We start from the raw sequence: 11,785 nt of genomic DNA, 5'->3' as shown, positions 1-11,785 counted from the left end.
TTCTCAACCGTAGTTAGCGACCATCAACCTGCCTGCCTAGAAGATATGTTCTTTTTCAACCAATGGATGTGATGGAAAACAATTATTGTTTGCGGGAAGTCCAAAAAGCGCACAACCCAAATGTACGCTATCAAATTGCGGACCGCCAAGGGTGTCGGTTGCGCCAAGCATACATTGAAATTGGTGCCAAACTCGAAGTGGTGAGTGTATACGGCCACATGACCGGGAGGACATTCCGTCACAACGGCCCCCTCTGGCGGCACTATCAGCCGGTATCCCTTGGGATAATGATATAAATTCCGAGCAACTCTCGGCCGGGTAGTAAAGATCAAGAGCGTGCTGACACCATGGTCCAATAATCTATACGTTGAGAGGACCGGTAGTGGCATCCTCAGGCAGCCAGAGCACATCAGACCCCGGTCCAACTATGACCTCCTCCGACTGGCTTGAGCGAGAACTTTCCCCAGTTATAGGTGCCCCAAAGGCATAGGGACGCCAGCAGTTGCGCCGGTGCGATGATGGTAAACGACCTCTTCACTAACCATAACGGTAGCAATCGAATCACTGTCGTCCCCTAAATTAACAATAGGAGGGTTAGGAGCTGCAGACCCCTGTAAGCGATCGTAAAAATCGGCCGACACCTGAACCCTGGCATCCGCCAAGCTATCCAGCCAGGCGTGCTCTCTAAGGGGGGTTACGTCAAGGCCGGGAATAGAGATAAAAATGGATCGGGTTCGGGCCGGGTGGAGCATCACCCGCTACCATCCGCACCACCCGATCCATCAATCACCCGGAAAAATCACCACCCGAATCCATTCATCCATTTACTTCCGGGTGAACGGATGGATCGAGTTATAATCGGGTGAAATTACCTCAAAATATGCTAACCATAAAATTTCAGAAAAATAAAGTTTCAACAGACAAAATTATTGATCCACAACTACAATTCAGATTAAGTTCAAAATCACAGTAATTCGCATACAAAAATTAGGAAAATTAGGTTGGGCATTGGGCTTTTAGATTTGGAAATTTAGCTGGGCCTTGAGGATTGGACCTAAAAAATAATTTTTAAAAAATAAACGGGTGATGGGTCGGATTAACGGGTCGAGTGATGGATGAAAATTGTCCACCCAAATCCGATCCATCACCCGCATCCGTTAATCCATCACCCATTCACCATCCGTTCAAACCGGGTTTTTCACCCGTCCATTAAAACGGATTGACCGGGTGACCGGGTGATCCACTGGATATTGCCATCTCTAGCCGGGAACGACATCGGCAGGTGGGTGCCTAAGAGAGCGCCTTACAAGAATTTCGTGCCTAAGTTCCCTAAGCATTTGCTTGTCACCGCTTTGGCTAGCGGACAGATATCTCATAGTCAGGTTGTGCTCCTTAGGGGTGGTAAGGTCCTTAAGAAATTTGGACCTCCTTTCTTTTTCTCTCTCGGTCGTAAGGGGTATGTCCTCTAACAACCAAGTCCTCCCCACTCGACTTGAACTAGAAGCAGGTCCACTGTCGGCCAAAGGGGAAGCAGGATCGTTTTGGCCAAAGGGGAAGAAGGATCACTCTCGGTCATAAACACCTCACTAAGGGCATTCTGGCTATCAGATAGGTCCGACATGATGAAAACGTAAAAGAAACTTAAGGAAACGAGGAAATAAATTGAGGGAATACCTAGGAACGAAAGATCGCCGGGAAGATAGAGAAAGTAAGGAACGAAAATCGCCGAAAAAGGTGAACAAAGTCCTCAAACGGTGGAATCGCACCAAAAAATCTCAGCTTGAAACCAGAAAACCACCAGAAATCTCAAAAGAATGCCGGGAAAACACGAAATCCCAATCGCAGAAAAAACCAGAAAACACGCGTCGGGAAATGAAGAAATTTTCATTGCACCAGAACCGGAAAGTGAAAAGTATAAGACTGAGAAACGTTTCGAAGTAATTTGAGCACATGAAGCGTGATTTCTCGAGCAATGTAAGCTTTCGTTATGGAGGAATTTGTCAGAGAAAACTGAAGAAGGATAGAGAGAGTTTTGAGCGTAGGATAAAAACTCAGAAAAAGACAATTGCTTTGGTTTATATGTGCAGATAAACGGCTAAGATTAAAAGAACTCTCCAACTCCTCTCCAGATTCCTGCCAAGTGTCATGACGAAATTTAGACCTAATAAAGTATTGGGCGGGATTTTTGGAAAGGTAATCATTAACTTTTGAAAATGCTTCAACTCCCTGCAGCAATACGTGGCATCCAATAAATTAATCTCTTCGAAAAATCGAATACGGCAAAAATGACTCGCGTCCACCAACAACATCATTAGCGGTAAAGACCCCAAACGATGCTGGGGGGCTAGTTGTATGAGTATAACCTAAGTATGTTAGCGAACCATCATGGCGAGTCCGCGAATACTAGTAAGGACGTGAGCACGGCCAATGTCGTCCACAGCTCTAATAAGTCAGTTCATCGACGTGGTCAGACAACGTTGGCGGTCGCCTAATAAGACAAAGGTATGGGAATCTTCTCACATGTCAAGTGCGTCAAAAGCATACACGTGTAACAAGATTATGCGCCCTGTTAGAGTAACAGTAATTCTATAAATAACCCACTAGTACTATTCTGCAGGTACACTCTCTCTTATACTAAAAATAGCTTACCTCTCTCTTCTAAGTTCTCTCTTTCAATCCTAGTTGGACAAACACTAACTTGAGCGTCGGAGGGGGTTTCCTTGCATCCCCCCCGAGGGTAGCTCACGTTTTCTTATTGTGCGGCTATTCACCAAAGGACAGTAACTCCCAAATCTTTGGCGGACTTCTCTTGATGCCGTCAACCGTTTCATCACCGAAACACGCTGCTTATCTTTGTGTTCATGATTTTGTATATTCTGTTATGACTTATGAGTAGTTTGCTTCATTTCCTTATGTGTACTGGTACATTTGATCATAGGGGCATTCAAGCGACAGTGAAAGCCTTGCTGAATAGAGAAGTATGCGCGCATATTCGGTATGCGTCCATACCGGAGTATGCAAGTAATTTGACAGAAAAAGACAAAAAGGGTAAAGTAAGACAAAAAGAGTAAAGTGAACCAAATGTTAAAGTTGATTTAATGACAATTTAGACAACTCTGATCATGTACGAGAGAACTCAAATGACCTATTATATGAATGTTGTCAGTTTTGAATATAATCAGATCATGCATGTATGTATGTAAACTTGTATGTAATTCAATTCGTATAATTAGGCTTTTCTATCAGATCACGTGTCATACAATCCATATCACCTATTATGAATCATTTCAGTTACAATATAAATCATGTCTTGTACAGTATGATAATTAGAGCAGATGAACTTTGATTATGTAGTATATGCATCAGATCTTATATGTTATGAATTAGATCTAATTATATATGTTTTAGATCTCGTTGTATATGAATTGGATCGTAATAATGCTCACATTTTTGTCATAAGTTAAAAAAAACCCAAAAAAAAGAAAAAAACATTTATTTACAGATTTGCCCCGGTATGGACAACTACCTCCCATACTGGATATGCGCATATCAGCACTCTTGGTGAATACGCTCAAACTTGTCTTTCGTGCGGTACAGAGTTTTGCATAGAGCACTAGAGCCTTGCATATTTGCACTTTGTGTCAACTCATTACACTTTTTGATTAGGTTGAGAAATTGTTGTCTCTGAGTTCATATGGCTTTTATCGAGACCTCTTGCTACAGTGGGAAGTTGTGTCTCCTTGTTTTTTATTTGTAGTCGGAGATGTATAAAATTGGTCTGGCTGTTAGTTTGATATAGAATTCATGAACTAGAAAGCTTAAGTTTTTCCCCTTGTGTTTATAATTTGTATATATTTGTTTACATTGTACTATGAGCACAATTTGTAGAAAACCTTTAACTTCTATTTATATATAGTTTTTATGTGTCAAATTTGGCATAAGAATTGCAAAAAAAAGTATTTTTTTGGGGGTCGCGAAGGCTGCGGTTTTTAGCAAAACTACAACCCTTTATAAATAAATGGTTGCAGTTTTTACCATTAACCACAACCCTTAACCGATAAAGGGTTGCGATAACCGCAATCCTTAATACTTGAGGGTTGCGGTCAATAACCGCATCCCTTCAAAGTTGTTAAGGGTTGTTATGCCAAGGGTCGCGGTCGACAAACACAACCCTTATTACGATTTAATTATGAAAATTCGAACGAAGAAAAAGAAATAGATGGATATTAGCTTAACTTAAATCAACTTAGATATAGACACACCACTAAGTAGAATTAAGGTTCCTCAGATCACTACTTAACTCAAGCTAGAATAGTTAAGTTAGCAAAGGCACTTAGATTAATCAAAAACATTAATCAAAGCAAGTATTAATTCACGTTATATCATAAAACTCGTATATCCCCTTTCATTCCTTCATTTCAATATTTATACAAGTCATGTCTTAATTGAAAGAAAACAACTAAGTAACTACCATTAATCCACTAGCTAATACATGGAGATCATGTCCTAAGTGATTCAAACATTACTTTGGACGTGCATCATGGGACTTGGAACGTGAATAATCCTGTTGCCACTCTCTTCACCAACTGCTCCATGATCTTCTCAACTTCCCTCAAGAATAGGAATGTTGTTGTGGTCTTTGAATTGGCGCCTAAGTATGCAGCTCTTTGATTTGAAAATGCACGACACTTTTGTAGGGCTTCCATAACCAACTCATCACGTCTAAGATCACAACTTCCTTGATTGTAGGCGCCTCTTAGCTTCACGTACTTAGGTAGCTACAACTTACTACTTAGTTTATTACATAGTCATTTCGGACTTTAGGGAAAATAAACAACAACTCTACTAATTTAATTAGCCGATAACATCTACTAAATAAATCTTACATGACTCTTCTAATAAAGCAATAAAGATAGAAATTAACTTAGCTAATCATAGATGATTAATTAACTAAGCTAACTAAGGACTCACTATAAACATCACATGAAATGAAAGAATTAAGAACATCTCTTAAAGTCATAGCTATCATGTGCATAAGTGGTCGATCAATGGATGGACCTCCATCACCTTAGGCCACCTTTGACGGCAACCATTGGCCTTTATCTCCTCTACTGAAAATCGATGAGAGAAATCGAAGTGGGCAAGGGGGCTGTTGGGGTTAGGGTTAAGGTTTGAAGTTAGGGGTTAGAGTTAGAATAAGGATAGAAGTTAGGGGTTAGGGTTTAAGTAGGTTAATTATGACTAATTAGGGTGAAGAATAATGGTATTAACCGCCGTTAGTTATTAAGGAATGTGGATGTATTACTAAAAAAACTTAGGGGTGCCCCGTGTATTTTGAAAAGTGCGAGGATAACTTGTGAATAAACCGAAAACTCGGGGTAATTTGTGAAAAAACCAATTAGTTTATCTATTGAAATTTGAAACCAAGTAATTGAACTCACCGATCATACAATTGGTTTTCCGCACCAAGCCTACGTCGTATTCACTAGTAGGCATTATTAGTTCACAATAATGCATATAGAAATACTCACTCATCAAAACTCGAAATCTCTTGTTTTATTCAAAGACTTATACAACATAAAACAAGCTTCGAACAATGGTACAACGAATGAACTCGATTGTTTCTGCCATTCATCTAGCCTTTCGCACATATATTTTTGGTGATCAGAAACATTATTTATGTAAATATGACAATATAAATTATAACTAAGCTTCTTGCATTATTGGATTGGTTATACTTATCCATGGTTACAACGGTGCATTTTCCAAATTAAACTTAAAAAACACCACCATCTATAACATCAGTTGTAGTAATAGTGCTTGCAACCTCAGACCATAGTCCGCCTCCAGATTCATTGGTATTTAGCTTGTTGCGCTTGTGCTTGAGTAGTTTTGTGTCTTTTTTGATGTCCTTCACTTCTTGACTTTCACATTTCTTGTCCGTCTCTGCTTTGCGAACAGCATCAGATGTCTTCTGCCAGCTTGTCTCTAGGCTTATCATTTTGGCATCAGGTTTAAATGATTTGAAGTCTCCACTCTCCACCACCTTATCCTCAATATAGCTGTATCGCGCTGCCTCGGACACCATTTGGATGGCGATCAGCAGAAACTTAGCCTCTTCAGCAGGTGTTACGGGCGTAGCATCATTGTAGAACGCTTGGATTTTTTTCCGGAGATCTTGCAACCCCAATGTAATATTCTTTCTAGATCCGGCATATTTCTCGATATTTGCATAGTTGCTATCGTACTTAAGTGTGACTGGTGTTGAGCCTATAAAAAGTTTAGCCTTAGCATCAGCTACGTCTGGCTCATTAAGAAAAATGGCGTGATACTTGCCACTATATAGTTTGTTAACACGGTAAGCCACCAAATACAGATCTGTGACTTTTAAGGCTACGGTAACCCATTCTGTGGTGCTAATTTTGAGGTCTGCAAGTACATACTCGCCGCCTTTCGGTAGGGTGTCTCGCGTTACTGGTAAACCGCAAGCCTTGAGGGGGCCTTCAAATTTCTGCCGCAAATTTGTTAAGAATGTTGAGTAACCAGAAGCACCGTCTTCGAGATCAAAACTTACAGTTTGGTAAGCACTAAGTTGCAGTTGTTCCCCGACAACTGCATCTTCTATTGCCGATGACGGCATAACCACCACGATAATGCACCATACACATGTTGCTATGCCGAGTATCAGCTTCATCTTTTATCTAGCTTAAGTACCTGTATTCAAATGTGTGTATCTCATTTCAAAGTTGAATATATTTCTTACCTTCTTTTTTAATTACAATAGTTTATGTTTTCTAATATTGACATATACTACCTTCGTATTCTTTTAGTTGCACCAATTATTGTTCGGCATTATTTATCAACCAACTTTGTTAAGCTATCTCGCACCATCATATGAGAAAAAATATAGCTTGTTAAATTCGTCACGATCCGAGGATTTCAAATATTAAATAATTTTTACTTAGAGGAAATAAAATATATTAATATTTAAAAAAACTTGTCGTTAAATGTGAAAAAGCAAATGATGCAACTAATAAAGTAGGAAAAATTGATAATAGAGGTCTGAACTTTGGGTGATAATTTTTAAAAGGTTTAAATTATTGATTAACCTTTGTAGGTCCCAACTTTAGGGGGTCTTAACTTTTAGCGGGCATCGACGACTTAAAACTGAAGATTTTTTTAAAATCTTACCTAGTTCCTACATCCCTCCCTCAATTAACCCTTCTGACGTGACCCAAGTTATACAAGTGATGACCTATTAAACCAGTTTTAAGTCACTAAGGCCCGCTAAAAGTTAAGACCCCCTGAAGTTGGGACCTACACAGGTTAATCAATAGTTTAGACCTTTTAAAAAATTACCATCCAAAGTTCAGATCTCTATTGTCAAATTTTCAAAAAAAATATAGAAAGAATATATAGTTCACTTTTTTAGCCTTGGTGATTTATCCTATTTGTAGGAAAAAACATAATCACTAATTTCTTGTAAGAATTTTGGAAATGGATCGGAGTATATACCTTCTTAGGGGGCTTGGTGGGGCTTGGATTAGCATTCTATTATTTAGGGTGGTTGGAATAGCATTTACCAGCTAGCTACAACAAATTTAATGTATCTTATCATCATTGGACCATGACATATATTGTTATTTTAGCTAGTGTATTGTTTACAAAATAAGTGAGAGTAAGACTAACCTTCAATCTCATTATTATAAATAAATATTAATAAAAAATAAATAAAAGGCCAGACTAAGACTTGTAACATCTTTAGTTTAGATGGTATGTAATACATCTAAACTGAAGATAATATTATGGATTTTAAATGGAAATTAAAGCAAGAGTTGAGTTTTTGTATATGTTATACATATATTAACTTTCAGAAGCGAAATAATCTAAAGGACTGGTGGTCTGGTTGATATATCTCTACCTTCAGCACACATCACTTATGTTTGTGGGTACAACACTTTATATTGATGAATTAATTTTATGATGATGTTACTTCTGAATTATAATTGTATGATGATGCTATTATAAAAGGAAAGAGTGCCGTGAAGAATTGCAATTCTTTCCCACACTTTTCAGTAACAGTGAGATATAATTATATCTGACTTATAATTGTTTATACAAGATAGATTTCTCCTCCAAAGTGTAAGTAATAGTGTTGCTACTGGCGTTTAACTATGAGTTTTCTATGTTGAGTAAATACATTCTTACCGCATATTATCATTATAAAGGGGAAGATCAAAACAAGACTTATATGTTATTATATCAGAACGGAAATAATAAAAATCATCTTGTAAAACTATTAGAAAAGAATATTGTTAGCTTTGCTGAGTTTGGCTCTGTAATATCTACATGAAGGTAATCAATAACATCTCGTTTATCAAAAAAAAAAAAGAATTGAAGAACTATATAGCTTCATGTTGCTAGTCTGCTAGAGACTATCATATGAAGGGAGCATACTAATTGGATGGAGAAAAACGTACAGAATTTTAATGCGGAAAGTATGGTTGTGGAAGAGAAGGAATTGCAGCTTGGAGATAATGGTACCTGGAGATTGAGAGAGGGGATAAGCTCAACACTGAAATGGGACGTATGCTCCAGGAAGGACTTTGTCCTTTAAATAGATTAAAACTGGAGTGTGTTGCATTGGTAGGGTATCATGATACGTATGACGTATCATGGGAAAACAGTTATTTAAAGTTGTCCAATTGTTTTAAAAACCCTTGTTTGAAGTTTCCATATATCATTTGTTATAACGAATGTGAGAAGCAACAAATAATGAATGCAGAAAATAATAAAGAACACACATATTTAACGTGATTCACCAACGGAGCGTTGGCTACGTCCACAAACAGAGAGAAAAGTTTTATTGCTCTTGAAGAAAATCAAAATTAAAGTTGTAATTTATGAACTAATCGACATAATAACGAATTAGGTTAAGAGCCAATTTATAACCCGACTCGAAATCATCAAACCCGCGTCAAAATCATGATCGCTCGGTCGACCGGGCCAAAAATCACCCGGTCGGGGGAGACAGTGCCCGATCAGGAGCGAAAGCAAAACTGACGAACAAGCTACGAACATCTCGCCCGGTCACCCGGGCCAAACTACCCAGGCGGAGACCAACCACTCGGCCGGGGGAAACAGCCCGGTTAACTGGCAAGCGCAAAAACTCTGCCATTTTTCTCCAAGCTTCACTAGATTCAAGGCACTCGATCTTACAAGTCTCCACCTTGACTTGAATCTTCATATAACGAACCGGATAACCAGATAACATATGAACAAATAACCACATGCATTGATCACAAACCCCAGATTCTCCCTACAACCAGATTTTTCCCGAAAGACAACCAGAACCAGGTTTGTCCCTGAAGGACACCAAATTAGCTCCTAAGGGCCCCTGACTTACCCCAAAGGACAATTTATAGCTTTGAATAGTTGTAATTCCAAGCAACCTTGGGACTTACCATGTGGAAACAAATTCGAATATATGGCTTAGTTATACTCTGTCCTACCACGAGCGACACCTTCCTTAGACGGCCCAGATATATCCACCCCTCCGACAGATAGTGCAAAATCCACCGTGTCTTCACAACCGTCCCTTTGGGGAGAGTTCCCAAAGGTTACATGCTGACCAAGAGCCAACTTTTGCTAACCCGATTTAACGACGAAGAACACGAAATTTTAGATTTAGATTGTGAGTTTGACGGACTTCTTCCTGATGTGAACCACCACGCAAACATATAGTGTCTCTATGCTCCACCTGTTTCTCAATACTACCACGAATAACCAACATGACAACCCCATACTCAAATAATGTAGACCCTTATAACACATACAATTTCTCTCGTTTAACACCTTTCAGAATTATCTTTGAGTGGGGCTCTTGGTGATAGATGGGAGAAGTGTGAGAGATATATTGGGGGGATGTTAATACGGGTGGGTCAGATTCGGGGGTTGGGTAAGAAGGAGGGACAGGGGTTGTGTATCATAGACACGTAGGGTGAGATGGGTGTTGCTTGCTCAGCACAATCATGCAGGGGGGTTCCATGAATATTGGTGCAGGGTGGGGGTAATTTGTAGTAACTTGAGATGGAATAATTAATGCAGACTCCACTCTAATCAATGGGATAGAAGGAACAAAATGTACCTTTTTACAAGTTTTGAATTTATCATCTTCAACAACTTCTTTGGAGCGCACTTTTCGAGGCGTGGCCTTTAAAGTAGCACTTCATCCCAAGCTTTCCTTCCTATCCTCCTCCAGAACCCCATGGCAATCCCTTTCCGAATGGCCCATTATACCACAAGCAAAGCAAAAAAATGAAAGGCGCTCGTATGCAAAATATAAATTTATGATTCTCGACCTTTAGCATCTTTAATCTGCTTTGTATAACGATGTTAAGGTTTGGTAACATCAAACATGACTCTAACCCTGTATCTACTAATTCCCAAAACATCCTTTTATATATCCAGGATTTCTCCCATATTCCCAACCAAAGCACCAATCTCATTGTTTGATCTATAATCGAAATGGAGGTTCTTTAAACTAACCCAAAAAGGGGAATGAATTATAGATACCTAATTAGCATGTTCATCAGCATCAACCTCCTTGAGCAACACCAACATGTTGTCGAAATACCATGAACGACCATCTAAAACCTTAGCCATATCTCTCCAATAAAAGAATTGGAAAGCAAATAAATTCGGACTGAAAACGCGGATGACTAGCCCATGAGCAGGAGTCCAAACGAGAGCGATCGTGCGCTTGAATGCATCCAGATTGTTGGATCAATCTGTCATAATTTCTCGATAAGGAGCGGTGAACGTTTAGGGTTTTCATTATTAGGGTTTAAAGTTTTAATATCCAATATCACATCTTCTTCCTCATCTATTCTAGGTTTTGAAACGAACAAAGAGATCTCGTCAGCCATGGCTTCGAGAGATCCGCCGCAAAAGAGGGAGACCGTTCCCGATAGGGTAGTCTACCAAGGATAGAGAGAGTGGATCCTTTGTTTCCAAGGGGGCTTTTCAAGTTACGTGTTCAATGTAATTAATAAGTATAGTTGTTATGGATTGCAAAAGTGGCATCATCATATTTTTTTGGAATAAATAAATATGTATATATGTATGTATGTGTGTGTGTGTGTGTGTGTGTGTGTGAGTGAGTGTGTGTGTGTGTGTGTGTGTGTGTGTGTTTGGTGTGGTGTGTGTGTGTGTGTGTTTGTTGTGTGTGTGTGTGTGTGTGTGTTTGTGTGTATGCGTTTATGTGTGTGTGTGCGTTTATGTGTGTGTGTGTGTGTGTGTGTGTGTGTGTATGCGTTTATGTGTGTGTGTGCGTTTATGTGTGTGTGTGTGTGTGTGTGTGTGTGTGTATGCGTTTATGTGTGTGTGTGTATGTATGCGTTTATGTGTGTGTGTGTGTGTGTGTGTGTGTGTGTGTGCGCGCGCGTGTGTATGCGTGCGTGCGTGTGTGTGTGTGGGGGGGGGATGTGTGTATGCATGTGTGTGTGTGTATTTATGTGTGTATGTATTTATGTATGTGTGTATGTGTGTATGTATGTATGTATGTATGTATGTATGTATGTATGTAGTATGTATGTATGTATGTATGTATGTATGTATGTATGTATGTATGTATGTATGTATGTATGTATGTATGTATGTATGTATGTATGTATGTATGTATGTATGTATGTATGTATGTATGTATGTGTGCATTTATTTATGTGTGTATGTGTGTATGTATGTGTGTATGGATGTCTGTATGTGTGTATGTGTGTATTATGTG

At 39.1% G+C, this 11,785-nt stretch overlaps 1 protein-coding gene across 3 annotated transcripts; it reads right to left on the bottom strand.

Moving 5' to 3' along the window:
• Positions 1–5,531: 5,531 nt before the first annotated feature.
• On the bottom strand, positions 5,532–8,657 carry LOC104903129 (ribosome-inactivating protein lychnin). 3 transcript variants are annotated; one of them, XM_019251812.3, is made up of 3 exons: positions 8,481–8,592; positions 6,815–6,877; positions 5,532–6,714 (listed from the first exon to the last, which is right to left on the bottom strand). In XM_019251812.3, the coding sequence occupies exon 3, from the start codon at positions 6,692–6,694 to the stop codon at positions 5,777–5,779; it is 918 nt and encodes a 305-aa protein (XP_019107357.2). In that variant the 5' UTR covers positions 6,695–6,714; positions 6,815–6,877; positions 8,481–8,592; the 3' UTR covers positions 5,532–5,776. The 3 variants fall into 3 exon arrangements, with proteins under 3 accessions (XP_019107357.2, XP_010689435.2, XP_010689434.2); XM_010691133.4 differs by lacking the exon at positions 6,815–6,877 and having other exon boundaries at positions 8,545–8,657; XM_010691132.4 differs by lacking the exon at positions 6,815–6,877 and having other exon boundaries at positions 8,481–8,636.
• Between the last annotated feature and the right edge of the window lie 3,128 nt (positions 8,658–11,785).

This window comes from Beta vulgaris, chromosome 9 (genome assembly GCF_026745355.1).
Source record: "Beta vulgaris subsp. vulgaris cultivar EL10 chromosome 9, EL10.2, whole genome shotgun sequence".
In the NCBI taxonomy this organism is placed as follows: Eukaryota; Viridiplantae; Streptophyta; class Magnoliopsida; order Caryophyllales; family Amaranthaceae; genus Beta; species Beta vulgaris.
Note: the sequence above shows the minus strand (reverse complement) of the source record. Positions and strands in the feature narration are given on the sequence as shown.

Bases quoted from the DNA above. Each gene is read 5' to 3' on its own strand.
- LOC104903129 (XM_010691133.4), bottom strand. From the start codon at position 6,694: ATGAAGCTGATACTCGGCATAGCAACATGTGTATGGTGCATTATCGTG.